The following is a 26610-nucleotide window of genomic DNA, read 5'->3' as shown; positions in this document are numbered from 1 at the left end:
TTCTCCATAAGGGCATCTTAACTTTATTTTCCTTCTCTACCCCAAATAAAATAGTGTGTATTTTAAGGCAGTTTTTTGTTTTCCCTCAGACTTATTTGAGAGTTGATATTTCTGGTAAATTTGAATAATGGAAAAATAGTGCTAGCATAGAATTCCTGAGGATTTGTATTTGTTGTGTTAAGAAAAAGATTTAGTTGAGACCTAGGGTAATTATTTTCCAGGACTAATATGGATTAATGAGAAAGATATGCAGAGAAGACATAAGATACACTCAGGAAAAGCTTTAGTGTTTTTCTGTTTGTTTTCTTTTTTCTTTTCTTTCTTTTTTTTTTTTTTTTTTTTTCCTTGAGAGATGGAGTCTTGCTCTGTCTCCAGGCTGGAGTGCAGTAGCTTTATCTTAGCTCACTGCAAACTCCTCCTCCTGGGTTCACGCCATTCTCCTGCCTCAGCTTCCCAGGTAGCTAGGACTAAAGGTGCGCTCCACCATGCCCAGCTAGTTTTTAGTATTTTAGTAGAGATGGGGTTTCACCATGTTGGCCAGGATGGTCTCGATCTACTGACCTGGTGATCCACCCACCTCGGCCTCCCAGTAGTTTTAGTTTTTTCTAACTAGGGCCTTAGCCTCAAAGTTTTCAGTGAAATTCTTGGCTCTGCTGAAACTGGACCCTACTTAACATATAAAATAACAGCAAATCTAGTGGCCTCCTAGATTTCTTTCTTCTAGGCCTGCACCTAATTTTGAATTTTGATATCACATACTTTCAAAGCCTGGGTAAGCACAAGGAAATGTTGAAGGAAAATTATTTATCTCTAAGGTGTGGTCTAAATTGGCTAAACTATCCTCTAATAGTTTTACCGTTTTCAGCTTCAACTTCACAAGTCCCAATGCATAGGAAACAAATGTAGCAAAGGGGCAAGACCAAGAAAAAATATACTACAGTTTATAATCTCTTTAGTTAACATACCATTGGATTCATTCTCTAGAACCATGGCACAAGAGCAAGTATATAAGGATACACTTGTTCCATGATTCTAGAAAATGAATCCAATGGTATGTTAACTAAAGAGATGACAGCAAAAGCTTAGACAATTAAAGCAAAAATAAGTAAATGGTACTACATCTATAACCTCTGTAAGTGTGTTTTCAGTAACATTCATAATCACAAAAAGACTGCACACAACCTTTCGGGGTGAATGGGTAAACTGCAAGACATCTGCAAAATGGAATTTCTACTTAGTAATAAAAAGGAACAAATTCCTGATACTCACAAAAAATATGGATAATTCTCAAATGCATTTTGTTAAGTAAAAGTGACAGGCAAGCTCCAAAACTGGGGCTTGGCCTGGGAGGATTCTTCCCTTTACACAGGAAAGAATTCAAGAGTCAACCAATAGGATAAAGGGAAAGCAAAGCAAGCTTATTAGAGCAACACCGTGTAGGAAAATGGCTATTCCATAGACAGAACAGAGCTACATCATAGGAAGAGTGGCTTCCGTGGGTTGCTGGTTAGCTATTATAAAGAAAATATATATATATATATGTGTGTGTGTGTGTGTGTGTGTATAATCTAATATTATAATCTGCCTGATGAATGTAAACAATTATGTTTAAAATATGATTGTTAAAAATGAAGGTCCAAATGATAGGAAATTAAAACTCAAGTTCTGACTTTCTCTAAAATAAATATTACTGAAAAGAGTAGGTGGCTAATAGGTGGTAAATTAACTATTAGTAAAACAAAAATAATAAACAGTTAACAGTGACAACATTGTATTCTACCTTTACTACATATTTTTAGTCTTTAAAAAATAGCTTTTCAAAATACCAAAGTAACAACTACAATTTTCTCTCCCTGAACTGGTTGAAAAAAGTATGGAGAATCAATAGTATGTTCTGTTTTCTTCTAGCATTAGTAAAATAAATTTTCCCATTCTTAAGGTTTTGAAATTAGTTTTCAATGATAAAATGTCAAACTATGTTCAAAAACAGATGTATAAATTTTCAGCCTTTGGCACAGCATGGAGAAACCCACAAGTAAGAACAGCAGCAGGTGGCAAGAAGTGGGAAGCTCTATGGTTACAAATGTTAATAATAGGCTAAAAATACAAAACAGGTTGTGCCCTGATGCAGTACTGCTTAGACTAGTCAGGGTGTGTTTGGGTTCACATTCTACACATCAACAAAATTGCTTTTAGTAGAGTTACTGATTTTACCAATAACAATGTGTGGCTGGAAGAGATTGGAACATATTTTTAGTTTTTTAAAATGCCATCATAAACCTGTGAGATGTCATGGGGGACTTCAGAACCTCCCCATTCTGAAACAGGGTGTAATACGGATTTTCTTCCTGGGTCCATGTAACCACCAAAATCCAAATGCCATTTTGAGATCTTTGCTGTGGAGCAGCCTGTATGGCTCTTCCCCATTCTCCTTAGCAATAGTGTAAACATTAAAAAACTTTGCTGCTTGCCAGAAATACTGTAAGACTTTACATGTTATTTCCTAATCTAAACCACATGTGTTCTCACTGGGAATCTCTTTCCATGAAGCAAGCAGGGATGATCAGGAGTCCCATTTTACTGCTGCACACACATACTCTCTCTCTCTCTCTCTCTCTCTCTCTCTCTCTCTCTCTCTCTCTCTTTTACTGCTGCACACACATTCTCTGTCTCTCTCTCTCTCTCTCTCTCTCTCTCTCTGCACATTGTGTCCTTCAAGCTTACATGTAAATTACTTGGGGGTACCTTCACAAAATAGGAATAAATGAAGAGGCATAGATTACAGGCACATGTGATGGGATGAAGAACTGTCAGTTACCAGAATTCCTCCAGTGATCTGTACTTGGACTAATACAGAAAACTGGTACCAAGGCGAGGGGCTCTAACCCATGGAGACACAAAATTTTCTGTATTAGTCTGTTCTCACATTGCTATAAAGAAATACCTAAAACTGGGTAATTTATGAAGAAAAGTTGCATAATTGGCTCATAGTTCTGCAGGCTGTACAGAAAGCATGATGCTGGCATCTACTTGTCTTCTGGGGAAGACTCAGGAAACTTACAACCATGGCAGAAGGCAAAGGGGAAGCCAGCACTTCACATGGCCAGAGTGGGAGGAAGAGAGAGAAAGGGGAGGTGCTACACACTTTTAAGAAACCAGATCTTACGAGAACTCTCTCATGAGAACAGCGCTAGGGGGGTGGTGTTAAATCATGAGAAATTGCCCCCATGATCTAATAACCTCTCACCAGGTGGAGATTTGGGTAGGACGCAGATCCAAACCATACCAAATCCCACCATGTGTGGAATTATGCTCTCAGATAAGCCACTTTTTCTGATTCTGTTTCTGATTTTCATGTCTATTGGGTCGGAGTTTTATCTGTTTTGTTCACTACTATTTCTCTATTGTCTAAAAAGAATTTCTACCATGTATTGCAATAAACACATTTCAGAACGAATTAGTAATTAATTAATAGGATTTTTTCAGTCTTTCATTTAGTAATTATTCATTTGGATACTGTCTGTGTATGCAGACCCAGTGCAAACTACTGAAGCTGTGTGTGTGAAAAAGACAAACATGAATTTAGCCCTCATGGAATGGAATTATAAACTGGAGAGGCCATATGTGAAATAATAAGCTAATAAATGAATGGAAACATAATCAATTCTATGAAAGCAAAGTATGTATTGTTAAGAGAACATGTAGCAAGGAAAATGAGCTTATTTGGGTTAGGGTATGTGACTTTGAGTGGAATTTTGTTTTTGGTGAGGAAGGTTTTAACTATGAAACAATATTTATGTGTGATTTAGTTGAAGAGGGAAGAAACAAAACATTCAAAGCAAAAAGGTTAGGATGTAGAAAATTCTATCTAATGGTTTCAAATTAGAGAATAGTGCACAAAGACGAAGGTAAAAATGAGGACACTCGTTGCACCTTCAGGAGTCTTAAAATATAATTTCATCAGTTTATACAGCCCTTCATGACTTTCTTTCTTTTGGTATTTTGTCTTGTGTTAAAATTTTTAGAGACCTTTCTTCATGAACCTTGATATATTGTAATTGAAGTAGATACATTTTGATTTTGCTAGTTACTCTTAAGGACTGAATATATATTGTTCACCTTTGTGTCCTGCTAGCAAGCAAACTCAAAAATAAATCAAACTCAGTAGTTACCTTCTCCATATTTACTTCTGAGCATCTTAGAGTACTCACAGTATATGAAAAAACAAACAAACAAACGAAACTTTGAATTTTAGTCTCTGGTGGTAAAAGTGGATATGTTGCTTTCTGCTCCAAAAAGTTATGCTGAAAATTTCTCTGAAGTTATATATCTGTATATTTGTAGTGGGTAATCTCCATTTGTGCCTCCAGATTCATCCTGCCCCTCTTACCACTTTACCATGTGCCCCAGGAAGCAATTATCTAAGGACTGCAACAACCCAGTGTTCTCATGAACTCCAGCTACTGTTTAGGTTTGACCAGTGGGAGACACCAGCAGCAGATTTAGATGTAGACAAGAGAGGTTGGGTTATTTTTTCCTCTGGCTCTGTCTGTGCCAGTCTCTTGTTTGGCAGTGGCTGTAATCCTCAATCCAAGCACATAGATTCTTCCAGATTTCCTCTCCACTAGCTATAATTGTCTCTAGGTTATTATATCTTGTTCCTTCAGGCCTCAGAATGATAAAGGTTTCTCACCCTTGGTAGTTGTAGGAAGCTTCATCAACTCTTTATCGGTTTCGTTTAGTCCTGGCCACAATCTTGTGAATATTCCCTTTATTAAATTTATTTCAAATACTCTGAATTAACCATCTGTATTCTACCAGGACTCTCTTACAATAGGCATTTTTTTTTCTTTTTGAAAATGAGACTAGACATGAAAAATAAGTGAAAAACAAAGTATTACAAAGGAAGTTTCTGAGTAAACAAAGAAGTAGCATGTTATATTGCAAAGAGCAGAGGCTTTGAAATCAGGTGGACCTGTTTCGTTTCAGGCTCTGACACTTCCTAGATGTAGGACTTGACAAAAGTTTCTAAGTCCTTTGTCTCTCAGGATTTTCACACATAAAATGGGGATAACAGATCCTAACGGGACTCTGAAGAGAATATTTTTTTTTCCTTATGATGAGTAGACAGAAGATGTTATGGAAATTACTATAACCTACAGGATAAACTTGATAATTTGTGGCACTAAATACATAATGATTTTTATCACTAGCAATAATGTCCACTAAAATGACTACACTCAGGTAATCACTCAGAAAAACTCTTTTGAAGAGGACAGAGCTACAGTGATTTTGACAAAGAAGACAAATTAGAAAATTCTGTGTCCATTTATGCTTTTTTCTTCAATGATAATTATGTAAATGAATATGCTTTAACTACAGCCAATAGTATAGAAAAGTGTATTCAGATTTTATAAAATTACATAGCATCCCCAAGACACCATCCACTCTAAGCCCGTCAGTTTTAATATAGATATGAAGAGTTACTAAGCCCCACAGGCAGAAAAATATGCTTGTTATTTAAAAAAAATTTTTTTATGGACATGATGTAAAAATCCGTTAGGTAACGATATCAAGTTATCTTGCTATATTCTAAAGTTATTCTAACAGTTTACTTGGTAGGCTTTATCAAGCACATGTATGTTCACTGCAGCACTATTCACAATTGCAAAGACATAGAATCAACCTAAATGTCCATCAGTGACAGACTGGATAAAGAGAATGTGGTACATATATACACGGAATACCATGCAACTATAAAAAAGAATGAAATCATGTACTTTGCAGAGAAATGGATGGACCTTGATGCCATTTTCCTTAGCAAACTAACACAGGAATGAAAAACCAAATATCACATGTTCTCACTTATAAGTGGGAGCTAAATGATGAGAACGCATGGACACATAGAGGGGAACAACACACACTGGGGCCTTTCAGAGGGTGGAGGGTCGGAGGAGGGAAAGGATCACGAGAAATAACTAATGCGTACTAGGCTTAATAGCTGGGTGATGAAGTAATCTCTGCAACAAACACCCACGACACAAGTTTCCTATGAAACAAACCTGCACTTGTACCCCTGAACTTAAAAGTTGAAAGGAAAACTATTATTGTGTTAAATAACATATGAACTTTTCTTCATGTTTCCTTAGGATGAGTTAATTTTCTTGATGAGAAATTTTACCAAGAGGGGACATCTTTTGAAAAATTGTACTTTACACTGAGAATAATCAACCAGTTTTTATTTACTTTTCAATTTTCTCTTTGAAGTTTTCTAAGGATCTGTTTTTCCAGTTAATAACTCCATATCAGCAGAAAGCCCATTGAGTTAAATGAATAGCAACTCTTCCTCCTTGGAGCAATGTCAGTTGTGAATTATATGAATGCCTTTTTTAAAGATACCTGTAATTACATGTCTTGGACCTTCATGTATACCCAAGTAAAGCTATTATTTCATGAGATACTTCTAAATATGGGAACATTTATGAATTGTACTTAGAACAGCCGAAAGTCGCATTAAATGTTACTTTCGAAAAAAATGGTTCTGCATGTAAGAAAGGACACATTTCCTATGGGTTTACAGGTTATCCTTGAACTTCAGAGCTACACATGCTTACCAAAACTGATCTGTCCTCTATTTTTAGCTTTAGATGGGTTGTAATCTGATATTAGTCAAGAATACCAGGATAAACCATAGAAGCAAAGAAATGGAACTTTGGAACAGAGAAGGAAAAAAGTGAATATGCTGTGGGGGTAATTTTAGTCGTGCCAAGCAAAGAATTACTGCTAGTAATGCCAAGCAAGGATGTGATGGCGTTTGATGAGAAATGTTGAAAAGAAACTGTACTCTGAGAACATTAGGATATCAGATTTTCAGTTTAGACTGTGTCAGTTTCTAGCAAAGATAATCCTTATAATAGCTTTGGAAACACTTGATAGTTCAGAAAATGAAAAAGCACTGCATGAAAGATATATGGGCAGGAAAACGTGGGGCAGTAGGAGGGCTGTTTGTTTCATCTTTAATGTTATTTTCTCTATTTCTTTAAGTGTTACATTTGACAACTATTTTCAGCAGCAATGTATGTATGGAGAGTCTTCTCCAGACTTTCTTATGTGCCTAATCCTATGAAGAAAAATATTAAACCCAAGAACTACAAATCAATAGAAACATAGAAGAAGGAATATGTGAAAAGAAGAATCAGTGTTTTTGAAGTCTTCACAGATACTATTACCTGGATTAGGGGTTCCTTGTGGGTGGTTTTATAATACCCTGTATATACCTTTATACTGTTTTTTTTTTTTAAACAATTTGTGCATCTACTTCCCCTGTGAATGAGCACTATTTTACAACTGATACTGAGTTAATGCCTGGCATAGGGAAGGAACTCAAGAATTGTTTAGAATTATTGAATAAGTGATTGAATAACTGAATGAATAAAAATTAGTCTTAAAAAATAATTGATACTCATTTTGTGTAACTTGGTTACACACATTAATTCACACCAAATTTCATTATTCATTTCAATTTTTTTAAAAAGATCAACATAAGAAATACAGTTTGGTGATGGTAGGTAGACATTTCCTATTCATATGTGCCAAGCACAACGTGTTCATTTTTTATCAAAATATATTTTACAGTTTGCTAAGATCGTGGATATAGAATTATCATACTCTCTGAGCTTTGCTTTAGCTCCATGGTTTCTATATTCAGAGCTTCCTGCTTAAAATTTGTGTGTTATTTATACCACGGGAAGTCATGGCAATGCACCATCCAGGATAGGGTACATGAGGAACTGTGGAGCATACTGAAAAGGTTATGGGCTTTGGAATCCAATAGCTATAACTTTACAATTCAGTTCTGCCAGTTGCTAGATTTGTGACTGTAAATAAGTAAATTCATTAACCTCTCCTAGTTTCATTTGCCATCTATGATGTGGACATTGTTTAAAAATGTTTTTTTGATTTTGGCAAATGCAATTATTTAAGAATAGTACATAAGCCATATAAATTTGTGGAAATTAAAGGATAAATAAATGAATTATTTAATTAACTTCACAAAGAACAACAGAATATTTATCTCCAACTCGGATTGCAGCAACAACTACCTATTTTTTCTCACTTACTACACTGCAAATTTTTTTTTACTCTTATAAATACATTGCAATCTATCCTACATTATGGCTTTTATACATGTTATTATCTTTGACTAAAATCTCCCCCCACACACATACACACACACACCCCTTTCTGTATGTTAGATTTTTTTTTCATCTTTTTCACTTAACATGTCACTACTTCTGAGAAAATTTCTCAAAGTAGATTCCCTTTATTACTCTCCATTATATAAAACTGCCTGTATTTTCATAGCCTTTCAGACAGTTTATATGTATGCATATATTTATCTGTTTGGTAAATGTCTGACTCTGTTTTTCAGTGGCCTTCAGCCTAGGGCCCAGGACATGCTAAGAGCATTTTACTCTCAGTCCAACATCTTTACCATCAGCTAACACCATTTTCTATTTGTGTACCACCCCTTGTCTCCCCGCCAAAAAAATCCATATATTTTTACTTGTCTGTTCTGCTAGAGTAACAGGCTATTCTCAACCAGGGCTTGGAAATAGAAAGCTGATCACTTAATATTCTACATCAATGTTTCTTAAATAAGAGAAAGTATAAGACCACCTTACGAATGATTAATTGACATAAAAACTTGCTAGGAGAGGTAGATCCTATGCTGTTTCTTGGACCTACTGTAGAAAACATCAGCCAGTCTTCGACTAAGGGGAACTGTATGACTTTTAGTAGTATTTCAGTGAACCTTGGGGAATTCCTCTTCAAAATAATGTTTTCTTTGCTTGTCATAATAGAGTTCCAGAAAGCTAAGAGACTGAGTACTTTTCTTCCAGTCAATTCTTCCTTTCCTCTGTTTCTAGTTCACATTTTCACACTGATAATTAGTATAAAAATAAACAAATAAATATTTCTATAAAGCAGAAAGAGAAAATCCCCACTCCTAGGGTTATCTGATTTTCATCTGTTCAACCATGTCTTATTTCAGTAGATATTATTTCAAACATTCCCGTCACTTCCTTTTCAGGATTCCCATTTGCCTCAAAGGGCATGCACTTCGGTATCTCTGCTTGTGTTTCTTTAAATTTATGCATTTGAAGAGTTCCCTAGAAACTTCAGTTTACTCATAAAGTGACCACAAAATTATATAGCTAAAATAATTGAAACAAACAATATGAGTGAAATATAGTTTTTTCTAATCTTACGGTAAATTACTGAAATTGTATACTATTTCATTTTTATTCCTGCTCACACTTATTTTGACCCTGATTATATTCTGTCTGAAAAGTGAAATTAAGTAACTGCAAAACAAAAGTTTCATTAATTGAATGCATTTGCAGTATCTTTTTCACCTTTCAACTGTTTCATTCAAAATTTGCTTTAATGTAGAGAATCAGCATACAAGGTGGGTGAACAGGGAGGGTGGTGGAAGTGAACGTATCTGCAGTTGTGTTCACTCTGTGTTTTATCCTCAATTGCTATGGTCTTTTCTAAGTGTTTTATTTATTTCAGCGTCTGTGAACTTTGGAGTAAATGGATGCTGTTTAAGGAGTTTTCAATTGGTTAATGGATACACAATTTGGTGGCTTTAGAACTAGAAAAAGCTTGGAATATAAATTCCCTCTCTGCCTACTTATCTGTGTGATATGTTACTTTTCCTGTGTAGTCTTTTTCCTGTGTAGTTTCCCCACAACTATTACAAGTTGCAAAGTCTGTCTTTTAATATTGATGTAAAATTAAATGAAACACACACGTATTACATATAATACAGAGTATATAAAATACTGTGTTTCTGTGTGTGGTGCGCTCAGTACCTGTAAATCAATAAGAAAATCTAACAATACAGCTATAACATAACTTATTAACTTAGTCACTTAAACATTATAACTAGCTAGGAAATACATGAAAACATGCTCACATGCTGGAAAATTAAATTTAAGATGACGAAGCTTTTGTTGTTGGCTTTTTATTTTGTTTGCAATTAAAACAGTTATAGTATCTGGAGTTGGCCAAGGCATAAGGAAATGGATCCCATCTTGTGCTATTAATGTAAGTGTGAAAAGATAAAACTTTAGGGAGGGCAGTTTGGCATTTCTAGTCCAAATGACAAATATTTATGTACTCCAACTCAGTATTTGTATATTGAAATATTTCCTTTTAGAGAAACACTCAAGATTTGAAGGAAAAAAGCACATGTACGAATGCTCATAAGCAGCATTATTTTAAAGGTAATTATTGAAAAATACCTAAATATCCACTAACAGGCGAATGATCAAATAAACTATGGTTTGCCCATACTTCGTAGTATTTTGAAAAGTCTGGAATAGTTCTCTCTCCTTGAAATAGTGAAACATGGTGGCGGAAAGGGAGTGAGTTGCCTTGTGCCACCACTGCCACCACACATGCAGTAATAGACTAGAATGATGTCAGAAAACAAAAAATGGTCACCTATCAGAGTCTGCAGCCCAATATCAAGCTGCTGCTAACATTTTGCAGTGATGGTTGTGAAGATTCCATGAACTCTCAGATGTGGAAACATCTTTAAAAACTGTCAAATACTTTAAACTTTGGAAGATTATTGTGATTTTCATTCTGTCCAGTGGCTACACTCACACTTTAAATACAATCTTTTAACATTCCTTGAAGTAAAGCAGTCTGTGTTTGTGAACTGAAGAAATAATTGAAATGAAATAATGCAGAATGCAGTGCTTTTTGTATGGCCCAAAGGAGCCTTCTGCTGACTTTGCTATAATGTTTTAGCTTGTGAGAGTCTCTGGAACCTTCCCTGCTTCATCAAGGGAGTCACTTCTATGTCATCTTACTAAGGACAAATACCTAAAACAAACATGTTTAGACCCAGTGCCTGTCCATTGCTGCAAGCAGTCCTACACACCTCCAAGCAACAAGTTCAAGATCGTATGAAGTTGGAAATCCAGGATCCTAGAACACCCCATCCACCTGTATTTACAGGAACCTCCCTCCATCTGCACCTTGATGGCAGTGCTAAGGAGAATGATTCTGGTAGCTGTCTGAATCAGCTGAAATACAGCCTATTGGGAACTGCGAAAAGATTGGGAATATGCTGCAGACCCCTGTGGGCCCATTTTAAAGAGACTGCATTTCATCATGCCAAATCATGAGCCAAGTTTCCTGCCAAAATGGAACCTCTTGCTTTTGCTGGTCTGGGAAAATATAAAACATTTCAAAATCAATAGGAAATAGTGGTCAGTATCCATAAAAATCTTCCATATGAAGAAAAACAGATGAGTATAAAACCATTTTTACAACTGAAAATTATACTGCCAAAACCAATGACTAATCAGTAAACAGCTATTGTGCAACAACTCAAGTTAACTTGAATACAACTAATAATATTTGTATTAGACCATTCTCACACTGCTAATAAAGACATACCCAAGACTTGGTAATCCATGAAGAAAAGAGGTTTAATTGACTCACAGTTCAGCATGGTTGGGGAAGTCTCAGGAAACTTTCAGTAGTAGCAGAAGGGGAAGGAAACACATCCTTCTTCTCATGGCGGCAGCAAGGAGAAATGCAGAGTGAAGCAGTGAGGAAAGCTCCTAATAAAATCATAAGATCTCATGAGAACTTACTGTCATGAGAACAGCATGGAGGTAACCACCCCCATGATTCTATTACCTCCCACTTGGGTCCCTCCCACCACACACGGGGATTATGTGAACTACAATTCAAGAAGAGATTTGGGTGGGGACACAAACCATATCATAGTGTCAGATATGAAAAAAGTTCCTTGAATCATATGAAAGGTTACAAAAATCAGAAAGTAACTGTTAGGTATTGAACATAATCAACAAAGATTCAACATGTATATGTATATATGGGTCTGCATTCATAATTGGAGGCCCTGAAGAATATAAAAAAAAAATATAACAGAATTAACACTTAACAAGATTAACACTTCCCAAAAATTAAAGAAAAGACAAACCTAGATATTGAAAAGGGCCTAAATTGTTTCTGGGAAAATTGATTTGGTCAGCTCCAAAACATATTATAGTAAAACTATTAAACGCTAAGGAAAAAATCCTCTAAGCTTCTGACAAAAAACAATTGTTTACAAAGGAAAGAAAGTCAGGTTTGCATCAGATTTCTCAACAGCATAGTACAAAACAAGAAAAAGTAGAGCAATATTTTCAGGAAATTCAAGGAAAGAAGATGGGAGCAAGGATTTTATATCTCATCAAACTGTTCTTCAGGTATTGAGATCATATGAAAATAGTTTTCATCATGTTAGAACTCAGAGGATCCTATAACCTTAAGCCCTTCCTGAGGAGTCAGTTGGGGAAGCAGCTTCATCCAACCAAGAGATAATCAATCTAAGACAAAATCAGATGAGGAAACAAGGCTGGGGCGGGGAGGGGGGCTAGAGAGAGAGAGAGAGAGAGAGAGAGTGTTTGTAAGTCTGGGTTCAATGAAAAGTGAAAAACAACACAGTAATCTGAAACCAGAAAGTTTAATATAATTGTATAGGAATAATGAGGGATTGGCTAGTAAAAATGAATGAGAACTCTAAAGAATATAGGAACAGCAGACATAAAGAGAAGCCACTACATTAGGACTCAGATAGATTGCCTTAGGAAGAACATCCTCTCCCCCATTATCAGAGCTGAGTCATAGACCTTGCTAGAAGGGCATAGCCATGGCTCATTGGGTCACTGCGAAGTCACTGTAGTGCCACGTTGGTGAAACTTGCTAGAAATGTTTCCTCTCTGGTGCTGGTAAGAGCAATTCATTGAGAGGTGTTTTTCTGGAGGAACTCTACTACATAGCTACCACAGGTAGGGGCAGGGGTGCTACTGCTGATGACCGCTGATACTACTGGCTGCCACGCACTGCAGGAACCTGTCCAGTAAACACACTGGAACAAGAAAGCAAACCCCTTTCTTCCTATGCTGTCTTTAGATGAGATCAACGGATATCACTTAAGCTAATACCAAACAGTAGAATTCTAAGTAAGGAAAGGGGAAGATAAGGACATTATGAAATATATTCGTATAAAGATAACCCCTAAAACAAAAATCCAAAATTTCCTAAATTCCAAAAGTACAAAAAAAATAAAGAAACATATCATGTAGAGATGAAGTAAATGTGAAAAACTCAGGAAATAAAAATGTGACAGATTTGAGACCAAATGTGTAATTTATATTAATAAATGTAAATGGATTTAACCCACCTATTAAAAGAATAAAACATTTAGATTGCATTCAAAGTAAAACCCACTCTGTGCTGTATACAGGAGACATACATAAAAAAGTGAATCAGAAAGAAAGGTTGCAGTTCTGATACTGGACAAGGTAAAATTCAGGCTAAGATTCATTAAACAAGACAAAGAAGCCACCTGATGCTTAAAGATGACAATGCTTAAAATTCACGATGAAAATGTAATAGTTATAAATAAATCAGTATCAATTACAAAGTACCTGTCTTCATAAAATAGAATTATAGGAAATGCAAATAGATAGATACTAACACACTAATAGAAAGTTAACACACTTCTTTCATGGCAAGACAGACCAAGAGGACAAAAAGTAAAAGTATAACCCTCAGCACTTTGGGAGGCCAAAGCGGGGATATCTCTTGAGGCTAGGAGTTTGAGATCGAGAACATCCTGGCCAACATGGTGAAACCCAGACTCTAACAAAAACACACACACACAAAAATAAAAAATTAAAAAAAATTGACCAGGCATGATGATGCTTAACTGTAATCCCAGCAACTTGAGAGGCTGAGGTAGGAGGATCACTTGAATCCAGGAAGCAGAGTTTGCAGTGAGCCAAGATTGCACCACTGCACTCCAGCCCAAGCAACAGAGCGAGGCTCTGTTTAAAAAAAAAAAAAAAAGTAAAAATCTTAAAGGCTTTAATGGATAAGGTAGATCATATAAGGTAGATCATATATATGTATGTGTCTACATATGTGTTTTTGTGTATGCATATTAAATCTTATATCCTTGCAAATAATCTTCTACCTTGAAATTTAGAAACCTAAACAACTCTTTTTTGAAAAAGGAAAACAAACTGAAATTGCACAATTATAAACCATAATGATAAAAACATCAAGTACCAGAATTGGGACATACAATTAAAGTGCCTTCAGGAAGATTATTTATAGCTTTAAATACTTGACATCAATAAAAATGGAAGGAAGAACATTAAAAATTCTAATTCCTAACTCAAGAAGTTACCAGAATAATTACAAAACAAATACCAAGAAAAAAGAAAAAAAGAAGTTAATGAAATAGAAGACAGCAAAGCAATAAATAAAGTACTGCTCTTTTGGGGAAAAAAATAAATGAAATAGATAAACCATTGTTTAGTATAATATAAAAGGAGTAATCACAGATATACAAAATAAGAAATGACAAAGGAGAAATAACTCTATGCAAATCCATTTGAAAGCTAAAATGGGGAGATACTTTCTGTCCAAATTGACTTCAGTGGCATTATAATGTTTAAAGAGATGTGTAGGAAACAAACATTTTCAAGAAATTGCACCCACAACCATGTGCGGATTTGTTCATAGGGGAAGCTACCAAACTGTAAGGATCAGAGAGTTTCATTGCTAACTGACTTGTAGGTCAGTGATATCCAGAACTCTCTGTGGCAGTAGAAATATTTGACGTCTGTGATGTTCAGTGTGGTCGTCATCAGCCACATATGGCTATTGAATGAGCACTTGAAATGTGGCTACGATGACTAAGGAACTGAATTTTTAACTCATTTAATTGTAATTTTTAAAGTTATAAGATCTTATGTGACTGATGGTTATTGTACTGGGCAGTATAGTGCTAGCTCCTAAAAACGTAGGAAAATATCTAAATTCTTTTTATGAACCATGTAGAACTTTGAAGCCTAAACCAGATTTGTTTATTTAATTTCAACTTTTATACTGGATAACAGGGGTACATGTGCAGGTTTGTTACATGGTTATATTGCATGATGCTGAGGTTTGGGGTATGGCCCCCATAACTCAGCTAGTGAGCAGTGCCCAATAGGTAGTTTTTCTTTTCTTTAACTTTTATTTTAGATACAGGGGTACATGTGTAGGTTTGTTACAGAGGTAAACTGGTGTCACATAGGTTTGTTGTACAGATTATTTTGCCACCTAGGTACTAAGCCTACTACCCAATAGTTATTTTTCTGTTTGTCTCCCTCTGCCATCCTCCATCCTCAGGTAGACCTCAACGTCGATTCCCTTCTGTATCCATATGTTCTCATAAAAAAAAAAGTAAAAAGTGAGAACAAGTGATGTTTGTCTGTTCCTGTGTTAGACTGCTAAAAATGAGGGCCTCCAGCTCCATCCATGTTCCTGCAAAGGACATGATCTTGTTCTTTTTATGGGTGTGTAGTATCCCGTAGTATATATGTACCACATTTTACATTTTATTTATCCAGTCTAGCGTTGATGAACATTTAATTTGATTCCTTGTCTTTGCTATTGTGAGTAGTGCTGCAAAGAACATTCACATGCATGTGTCTTTATAGTAAAATGATTTATATTCTTTTGGGTATATACCCAGTAATGGCATTGCTGGTTTGAATAATTCTTTTTTTTTAGCTCTTTGAGGAATCACCAAACTGCTTTTCACAGGGGTTGAACTAATTTACACTTCCTCCAACAGTGTAGAAGTATTCGTTTTGCTCCACAACCTTTCCAGCATCTGTTATTTTTTGACATTTTTAATAATAACTATTCTGACTGATGTAAGATGGTGTCTCATTGTGGTTTTGATTTGCATTACTCTAATGATCAGTGGTTTTGAGCTTTTTTTCACATAATTGGTGGCCACATGTATATCTTCTTTTGAAGAGTGTCTGTTCATGTCATTTGCCCACTTTTTAATGGGGGTGTCTGAATTTTTCTTGTAAAATAGTTTAAGTTCGTTATAGATGCTGGATATTAGATCTCTGTGAGATGCATAGTTTGTAAATATATTCTTCCATTATGTAGGTTGTCTGTTGACTCCCTTGATCATTTCTTTCCCTGCGAAGAAGTTTAATTACATCCCATTTGCCAATTTTTTGCTTTCGGTATGATTGCTTTTGGCATCTTCATCATAAAACTTTGCCAGTTCAAATACCATTATACATAATGGTATTGGCAAGGTTGTCTTCCAGGGTTTTTACACTTTTGAGTTTTATGTTTAAGTTTTTAATCCATCTTGAGTTGATTTTTGTTTATGGTATAAGGAAAGGGTCCAGTTTCAGTTTTCTGCTTATGGCTAGCCAGTTATCGCAGCAACATTTATTGAATAGGGAGTCGTTTCCCCATTGTGTGTTTTTTGTCAGCTATTGAAGATCAGATGGTTGTAGGTTTGTGCCCTAATTTCAGGTTCTCTATGCTGTTCCTTTGGTCCATAAGTCTGTTTTTGTACTGGTACCATGCTATTTTGGTTACTGTAGTCCTGAAGTATAGTTTGAAGTCGGGTATCATGATGCCTCCAGCTTTATTCTTTTTGCTTAGGGTTGCCTTGGCTATTTGGGCTCTTTTTTTGGTTCCGTATGAATTTTAAAATTGTTTTTTCTAATTCTATGAAGAATGTCATTGGTAGTTTGATAGAAATAGCACTGAGTCTCTAAATTGCTTTGTGAAGTATGGCCATTTTAATGACAATGATTCTTTCTATCCCTGAGCATGGAATGCTTTTGCATTTGTGTTGTCTCTGATTTTGAACAGTGTTTGGTAATTCTCCATGTAGAGATCTTTCACCTCTCTGATTAGCTGTATTCCTAGGTATTTTTTATGTGGCAATTGTGAAAGGGATTGTGTTCCTTGTCTGGTGTTAGTGTATGGGAATGCTAGTGAGTTTTGTATGTTGATTTTGTATCCTGGAGCTTTACTAAAATTGTTTATCAGCTCTAGGGCTGAGACTATGGAGTTTCCTACATATAGAATCATGTCATCAGCAAATAGGGATAATTTGACTTCCTCTTTTCCTGTTTCAATTCCCTTTATTTCTTTCTCTTGCCTGATTTTTTTTGGCCAGGACTTCCAATACTGGGTTGAGTAGGAGTGGTGAGGAGGGCATCCTTGTCTTGTGCTTGTTTTCAAGGGGGAATACTTTCAGCTTTTGCCAATTCAGTATGGTGTTGGCTGTGGGTTTGTCATAGATGGCTATTATTTTGAAGTATATTTCTTCACTGCCTAGTTTATTGAGAGTTTTTAACATGAAGGAATATTGAATTCTATTGAAAGCCTTTCTGCATCTATTGACATAATAAAAAAATGTGATTTTTGTCTTTAGCTCTGTTTATGTGATGAGTCTTATTTATTGATTTGCAAGTTGAACTAACCTTGAATCCCAGGGATAAAGCCTACTTAATCATGGTAGATTAGCTTTCTGATGTGCTGCTGCATTCAGTTTGCATGGATTTTGTTGAGGATTTTTGCATCAATGCTCATCAAGGATATTGGCCTGAAGTTGTCTTATCTTTTTTGTTATGCCTTTACCAGATTGTAGTATCAGGATGATGCTGACCTCACAGAATGAGTTGGAGAGGAATCCTTCCTCCTCAATTTTTGGATAGTTTCAGTAGGAATGCTACCAGTTCTTCTTTATCCATCTGGTAGAATGTGGTTGTGAATCCATCTGATTCTGGGTTTTTCTTGGTTGTCAGGTTATTTATTATTGATTCAATTTTGTAGTATTGGTCTGTTCAGGAAATCAGTTGTTCTGTTGATGCACGTCTGTTCAGGGAATCAATTTCTTCTTAATTCAGTCTTGGGAGAGTGTCTAGGTTTTATAGTTTGTGTGCCTAGAGGTGTTCATTAGTACTCTCTGATGGTTACTGCATTCCTGTGGAGTCAGTATTTCTGTGCAACATTTCCTTTCTCATTTCTAACTGTGTTTATATGAATCTTGTCTCTTTTCTTCTTTATTATTCTAGCTATTGGCCTATGTAGATCATTAATTTTTTCAAAAAACAAACTCCTGGATTCATTGATCTTTTGAATGGTGTATGTCTCGATCTTCAGTTTACCTCTGATTCTGTTTATTTCTTGTCTGCTACTTTTGGGGTTGGTTTACTCTTGCTTCTCTAGTTCTTTTAGTTGTGATGTTAGGTTGTTAATTTGGGATCTTTCTAACTTATTGATGTAGGCATTTAGTGCTATAAATTTCCCTTCTAATACTGCCTTAGCTGTGTCCAAGATACTCTGATATGTTGTATCTTTTTTCTCAATACTTTCAAAGAACTTCTTGATATCTGCCTTCACTTACCTAAAAGTCACTCTGGAAAATGGTTGTTTAATTTTCATGTAATTGAATGGTTTTGAGCAATTTTTTAAGTCTTGATTTTTATTTTGCTGTGATCCAAGAGTGTGTTTGGTATCATTCTGGTTCTTATACATTTGCTGAGGGTTGTTATATGGTCAGTTGAGTAGTCAGTTTTAAAGTATGTGCCATATAGTGATGAGAGGAATGTATATTCTGTTGTTTTGGGGTGGAGACTTCTGTAAATATCTGTCAGATCCATTTGGTCCAGTGTTGAGTTCAGGTCCTGAATATCTTTGTTAATTTTCTGCCTTGATGATTTAATACTGTCAGTGTAGTATTAAAGTCTCCACTATTATTGTATGGAAATTGAAGTCTCTTTGTAGGTCTCTAAGAACTTGCTTTATGAGTCTGGGCACTCCTATTTTGGGTGCATAAATATTTAGGATATTGCCTTGTTGAATTGAATTCTTTACCATTATGTAATGCCCTTCTTGGTCTTTTTCGATCCGAATATGAAATTCTTGGTTAAAGATTCTTTTTTTCTTTAAGAATGTGAATACAGGCTCCAATCTCTTCTGGCTTGTATGGTTTCTGCTGAAAGGTTCACTGTTGGCCTGATGGAGTTCCCTTTGCAGGTGACCTGCCTTTTCTCCCTAGCTGCCTTTAACATTCTTTCATTTAAACCTTGGAAAATCTGATGATTATGTTTCTTGGAGATTATCTTGTGTAGAATCTTCCAGGTGTTCTCAGTATTTCCTGCATTTGACTATTGGTCTCTCTAGCAAGGTTGGGGAGATTTTCATGGACTATACCCTGAAATATGTTTCCAAGTTGTTTGCTTTCTCCTCATCCCTTTTAGGGATGCCAGTGATTCATAGATTTGGCCTCTTGACATAATCCCACATTTATCAGAGGTTTTGTTCACTCTTTTTAATTCTTTGTTCTTTACTTTTGTCTGACTTATTTAAGTCTTCAGGTTCTGACGTCATTTTCTCAGCTTGGTCTATTCTACTGTTAATACTTGCTGCTGCATTGTGAAATTATTGTAGTGTTTCAGCTCTATCAGATCATTTAGGTTCTTCTTTATACTGGCTATTTCACCTGTCAACTCCTGTATCGTTTTATTGTGATTCTTAGTTTCCTGGATTGGGTTTTCCCATTCTCCTGAATCTTGATGATCTTTGTTCTTGTTCATATTCTAAATTCTATTTCTGTGATTTCAGTCAACTCAACCTGGTTAACAACCCTTGTTGGAGAACTAGTTTGACCGGAGGACATAAAACACCCTGACCCCTTAAGTTGCTGGAGTTCTTGCATTGGTTCTTTCTCATCTCTGTGTGTGGTTGTTCCTTTAACTGCTAGGCTGCCTCTGATTGAGGTGGTCAGGTGGGGGCAGGGAGGTTGCACTGAAGTCGCAGGTCAGGCAGTCCTGCTCAGTGAGAAGTGAGGACTGGGACCTGCGTTGAGAACAGTCTGACCACTTTTCCATTAGATGAGTGCTCTGTGCCAAGGGACCAGAGCAGTCACTGTTCCCGTGGATTCTCCACAACCTGGAGATAGCAAGGGCTAGTGCTGTGAGACAGCAAAGATGGTAACCTGCCTCTCGTGCCAGCAGCTTTGTCCCAGGGAGTTACAAAGCTGCTACTGGCTCGATAGTCCCAGCAGGGGGTGGACCCAGTGAGGAGATAATGGATCAGGGGCCCACATAACCAACAGTCTGGCCATTTTTCCACAGGGCTGCTACAATATGTTTGGGGATCTGCTCTGGTCTCTAATCATCTCCAATTTCCCATTACCTGAAGGTATTAACAGTGAAGGCTACAAAACAGTAAAGATGGTGGCCTGCCCCTCCCTCTGGCAGCTCCATCCTAGGGAGGTATGGACCTGCTGCCAGCCCCAACACACTGGCAGGGGTGGTTGGGGATGTTGGTCAGGAGCTTCCACCCAGTGATGAGGAATAGGATTGGGGACCTGCATAAAAAAGCAGTCTGGCCACTTTTTCATAGAGCTGGGTTGGGCGTCCACTTCAGCCTCTTGTTGCCTCGCACTCTACAAAGCTCAAAGGTAACAATGGCTAAGACTGTGAAAGAACAAAGATGGCAGTCCTCCCCTCTCTCTGGAAGTTCTGTCTCAGGGAGCTTTGGAACAGTTGCTGGCTGGAAAACACTGGCAGGGGTGGTTATAGACCTCGATTAGGAGATTCTGCTCAGTGGTGGAAAAAGTCTGGTTGCTTCTTTGTAGAACTGCTGCAGTATTCCACGGGACAGCTCCAGTCCCTAGTCACCTTGGATTCCCCAGACCCAGAAGGCTTCAACAGCTAAGTCTGCCAAACAGCAAAGATGGCAGCCTACCCCTCCCTCTGGGAGCTCCATCTCAGAGGGGTGTAACACTGCTACCTGTGGCAGGCTGGGGTTCCAAGCCAGTGGGTCTTATCCTGCAAGGTGCTGTGAAAGAGGGGCCTGCAGCCAATCACTGCTCAGCCCCATGGACTCAGCTCCTTTCCTAGGGGTATGTACAAGGGTCTAATCTCCCACTTTGCTGGAGTTGCAGCCAGTTTTTCCAGGAAGCCTAGGTATCAAAAGCTCCTGGGGCTCCACATGTGCCCAAGTGGCTGCTCTGCCGAGACTCCACATAGCTCTGCCTGTCAGAATGAAGGTCCTATTGGAGTGGGTTCACAAGGGGATCTCCTAACCTGAGGGTTGCAAAGATCCGTGAGAGAAGAGTGGGTCCCTGGGGTCATGCACTCACTCACTGCTTCCCTGAGAGTGGGAGGCTCCCCTGGCTCTGTGTCACTCGAGGGTGGGTAGTCAGTTAGTCATCCTGTCTTGATTTTCTCCATTCTCCATTGGTCGACTTGTTTTCTTGATGAATCCCAATGTGTATACCTGAGTGTTTCAGTTATAGGTGCTGTGTTTATTTCCCCTTCCATTTCTCTCCATGAGTGTGGGGCACACTAGCTGCTTCTAATTGGCTGTCTTGGCCAGCCCCTCCATAGGTAGTTTTTCAACCCACATCTTTCTCCACCCCTCTAGTAGTCCGCAGTGTCTCTTCTTCCCATGTTTGTGTTCATGTATGCTCAGTGCTTAGCTCCCACTTATAAGTGAGAATGTGCATAAGTCTGATTTAAACACATACACACACATAACTCATGTATGAGTATTATTACAAAAAGCTTAATAAAATACTGGGAATTAGAATTTAACATATTTAAAACAATTAATCATGACAAAGTATGTTCTGTTTTTGTTTTCTGGAAATGAAAAGAGGATTTACCTTTAGAAAATCCATTAATGGAACTCAACATAATAAGATAGCTAAGGAATAAAATTATATAAACTGAAAAAAATCAACACACTACTGAACAACAACAAAAAAAAACTAGAAAGTGAGTAGTACATTCTTAGCTTGAAAAAAATATTTACACCTCAGTGCTAAACCAGTATTTTACTCACTTGTTTAAAATAATCCAACTGGCTATTTATACTGTCAGTACAATGGGAAAGAAACACGCATTTACAATAGCTAAAAGAGAGCAGGAGCTAACCAATATGCAAAACTTATATAAAGAAAAGTTTAAAACACCTGACTAAAAGCATGAACCATAAAACAATCACAGCATAGATTTTGTCAAAATTAAGAACTTCTGCTTTTTTGAAAGACACGAGTAAGAGAATGAAAATATAGGCTACAGACTAAGAGAAAATATTTGCAGGTCACCTAGTGGACAGCAGTACTCCTGCCAAAGTGATTATAGATTCAATGGAATCCCTATCAAAATCACAGCTGGCGGCCAGGCTCAGTGGCTCATGCCTGTAATCCCAGCACTTTGGGAAGCTGAAGTAGGTGGATCACCTGAGGTCAGGAGTTCAAGACCAGCCTGGCCAACATGGTGAAACCCTGTCTCTACTAAAAATACAAAAAAAAAAAAAAAAAAAAAAAAAAAAAAAATAGCTGGGCATGGTGGCAGGCACCTATAATCCCAGCTACTCAGGAGGCTGAGGCAGGAGAATGGCTTGAACCCAAGGGGCAGAAATTGCAGTGAGCCAAGATTGCGCCACTGCACTCCAGGCTGGGGAACAAGAGCAAAAGTCTATCTCAAAAACAAAACAAAACAAAACAAAACAACAACAAAAAAAATCATAGCTACCTTTTTTTGCATAAATTGACAAGTTGATCCTTAAATTTATATAGAAATACAAAAGACTAAGAATAGCCAAAGCAATCGTGGAAAGAGACAACAAAAGTAAAGAACTCACATTTTCTGATTTTAAAACTTACTACAAAGCTACAATACTAAAGACATTGTGGTTTTGGCATAGGAGTAGACATATAGAATGGTGGGTTAGAATTGAGAGTTCAGAAATGAACCCATAAATTTATGGATAATTGATTGTAGACAAGGGTGCCAAGACAAGTCAATGGCATTTTCAACAACTTGTACAGGAACAACTGGATATCCACATGGGAAAGAATAAAGTTGCAGCCCACCTCCATACCATGTACAAAATTAGCTACAAGTGGATTATAACCTAAATGTGGGAGCAAAAGTATAAAACTCTTAGAGAAAAACATAGGAGTAAATCTTCATGACCTTGAATTAGATAATGGTTTCATAGATACAGCACCTAAAGCACAAACAACTAAAGAAAAAAATAGATAAATTGACCTTCATCAAAATTAAAAGCATTGTGTTTCCAAGAACACAATCATGAAAATGCAAAGACAACCCATACAGAGGGAGAAAATAGGCAAATGCATGGAGGTAAGAAATTAGGTTAGTAGTTTCCAGAGACTGAGCTAAAGAGGGAATGGGAATTGGCTGTTAATAGGTATGATGTTTCTTTTTGGAGCATTTTAAAGCCACATAGAGTGATGTTTACACAACTCTGCATATACTAAAAACAGCTAAATTGTATACTTAAAGGAGTCAATTTTATGGTATATGAGTTGTATCTCAAAGCTTTTAAAGATATTTAAATTAAAAAGTCTGGGATAGATGTGCATGTACTGAGATGGAAAAAACACCTAAGACATATTATATAATGTGACAAACTATAATTTTTTTTTTTTTTTTTGAGACGGAGTCTCGCTCTGTCGCCCAGGCTGGAGTGCACTGGCACGATCTCGGCTCACTGCAAGCTCCACCTCCCGGGTTCACGCCATTCTCCTGCCTCAGCCCCCCGAGTAGCTGGGACCACAGGCACCCGCCACCACGCCCGGCTAGTTTTTTGTATTTTTTAGTAGAGACGGGGTTTCACCGTGTTAGCCAGGATGGTCTCAATCTCCTGACCTCGTGATCCCCCCGCCTCGGCCTCCCACAGTGCTGAGATTACAGGTGTGTACCACCACGCCCGGCCTATAATTTCATTTCTGTAAGAAAACTATTTTTATAGTTACATATTTGAATACATAGACAAAGACCAATAAACTGATAACATTCATTTCATTTAGAGAAGAGACTGGAATTTAAGAATCAGGTAAAACTAATTTTACTTTTTAAATCTGTTTACTTCTATAATTTAAAACCTTTTAAAATGAGAATATTTCATGTAATTTGCTTATGTAAAATACATAAATATCCTCAAAGTGAGTAAATAAAGGCACCAACCACAAAGCCTGACATGTAATAGGCACTCCACAATAAAAAGTCCCTTTGCCTTATGTAATGTGAAGTCCAAACACAACACTAGGTGGGGGGTGTTTCATGGTTTTATTCACATTATGCAGACAGCATGCATAGCCAACTTCTCAAGTCAGGTGTCAATAAGAAACTTTTTAGGGAGTTATTTACGATCAAGCAGCTTTGTACAATTTACCATAGTCTGTTTTCACATTGATAATGTATTTCTTTATAAATTATCCAGTCTCAGGTAATAACAAACTACCTGAGACTGGATAATTTGTAAAGAAAATGTTTTATTTGGCTCATGTGTCATTATAGAGCTTGCATTCTAGGGAGGTATACAGAAATAAAACAAAATATATAATATGAATGACAGTGGGTGTTAAGCAGAAAATAAGCAAAAGAGTAGTATTAAAAGCTAACTTCTTTTTAAATGATGGGAAATAACCTGGAAGTGTTAAAGGAAAATGACAGTAATAAAGAAGACTAGAAGAATAGTTTAATGACAGGAATTTGAATACTGATTTTTAGAGAGGAAGCATGAAGAATGACTGAGACAGGCAATTAGGTACAAGAAGGATATCTACTCCACCTCAAGTAAAGTTGATATGAGGTTGTGGAAGAGAAAAGAGCCTCCACTGAAGGCAGCTGCAAGAGAAGCAGTGTCACTGGGGGGATATGGGGCAGTGCCAGGTTTGGACGAAATTATGGAGGGAAATGGGTGATCCACAGAAAAATCTAAGGAGGATATTAAGTGGATTTTCTGATGTTTTATGTGAGTTCCCAAAGGACATAGTGAAAGACTCTGGGTGGGAAATGTTAGAAATAACAGTGTCCAGAGACATTGGGGTTTAGAGTGCCAAGGGAGAGGAATGACCTGGGATTGACATTATGGGATGAAGAGGAATAGAGATGGGGAAGTGGAGCCATTCTTTCCTGGATCACACAGTATAGCGGGACTTCCGCTTTTGGAGGCCGAGTTTGGTTGAAGGGCATTCTTTCTTCTGGCAGATGAGACCGTACATGAGGGAAGTGATTCTAACACTAAGCACAGGGTTGGTGTCTTGATCCCTGCTTGCTGCCCAGTTTTTATACTGTGTTATGCTATCTCTTTCCAGCCTCTAAGTCGCTGCTACGATATTATGTGTGTGTTTAAGGGAGGGGAGGGTGTAGAAAGAAGGGCGCCATTTAGTAATTTGAATGTTTATGTATTAGGTTTTATTTATTTTGCTATTTGAAAGCCTAAATCGTAAGTTTTATTCAAAGAGTATCCAAATAATTGTTGTCATAATTCCCCAAATGAACTTAAACATCAGTTTCTTTTTTCACAGAACTTTTAAAAGAGTGGTGAAAGCTCAAACAGGAAACAGATATTTATGTCTCAGAACTATGTAACGAAAATCTCAAACACTCCCTGACAAAATAGAAACAAAACTAACTCAATTATTTCTAATATCTAGGTGATGCTTTTCAATAGTTCATTCCTGAAACAGGTATCACACGAATTAAAACTTTTTATTGACCTCTACTGATTGATTTTTTTATTGCTAAAACTCAACATTTTGGATTTGCAGGTATGAATATAAGCAAGAGCGAGATAACAAAAGAAACTTCGTTAAAACCGTCTCGGAGATCCCTGCCTTGCCTCGCCCAGAGTTACGCTTACTCAAAGAGCTTGAGCCAGTCTACCTCCCTCTTCCAGTCAACAGAGAGTGAATCTCAGGCTCCCACATCTATAACCTTGATCTCCACTGACAAAGCAGAGCAAGGTGAGCAACAATTCCTATTTTCTTGTTCAATTTATAAAATCTACGTTTTCCAAATAGTCCTTTCCTTCCTTTTTCCATTGGACCAGTTTTATAGAGCTCTTCAGGAAGGAGGCTGGCATAGAAAGGAGACAAACACACCATGCCATTTGTTGGCCAGATGTGTTTTATCTCTTCCTTGCCTTGAAGGTGGCCAATCCCATGGAGTCTGGACCTAATATTTGTTCGCAGTGGAAGTCCCAGCTACATGAATCACTGGTGCATTTGGCCACTATTTGCATCCCTCTTGTTGATGAGTAACATTCCTGGCGAGAACTTATAACCAGTATTCAAATAGAAAATGTCAGCAATAGTAAACTCGGTTTTCTAAAAATAAAAGCTGAAGACTTTACAACTGACAATAAAGCAGTGAAGATTTGGTTGCATAAAGATTTTGGCAATCCAAGGCTGGTGTGCAAGGGCTGAATTTGAGAGACATACCAGCTAGGTGCCACACAAAGAAACGGTGTGGCTACCCTTAGGCACTCTCCTACACACATTTGCCCACTAAGACACACACTATCTCTTTAGACAACTCCTTTTAATAAGAGTTAAGAATTTGAATACAACCATGCTCCCTGTTGTGCGGTGGTTAGGGTGTGTTTTTCTTTTTCTTTTTTTTGAGATGGAGTCACGCTTTCTCACCCAGACTGGAGTGCAGTGGTGCAATATCGGCTCACTGCAACGTCTGCCTCCCATGCATGTTCAAGTGATTCTCCTGCCTCGGCCTCCTGAGTACTGGGATTACAGGCACACGCCACCATGCCCAGCTAATTTTTGTATTTTTTAGTAGAGACTGGGTTTCATTATGTTTGTCAGGCTGGTCTCGAACTCCTGACCTTGTGATCCACCCACCTTGG

At 37.3% G+C, this 26610-nt stretch overlaps 1 protein-coding gene across 1 annotated transcript in view; it reads left to right on the top strand.

Annotated features, from left to right (window-relative positions):
* The window catches only part of ANO3 (anoctamin 3), a 335023-nt gene that overhangs the window by 82322 nt on the left and 226091 nt on the right, over window positions 1–26610 (top strand). The window contains 1 exon segment of the mRNA NM_001265904.1: window positions 25520–25714. Coding sequence (NP_001252833.1) covers window positions 25520–25714 — 195 coding nt within the window.

The sequence above is a fragment of the Macaca mulatta genome, chromosome 14 (genome assembly GCF_049350105.2).
Source record: "Macaca mulatta isolate MMU2019108-1 chromosome 14, T2T-MMU8v2.0, whole genome shotgun sequence".
NCBI lineage: Eukaryota > Metazoa > Chordata > Mammalia > Primates > Cercopithecidae > Macaca > Macaca mulatta.
Note: the sequence above shows the minus strand (reverse complement) of the source record. Positions and strands in the feature narration are given on the sequence as shown.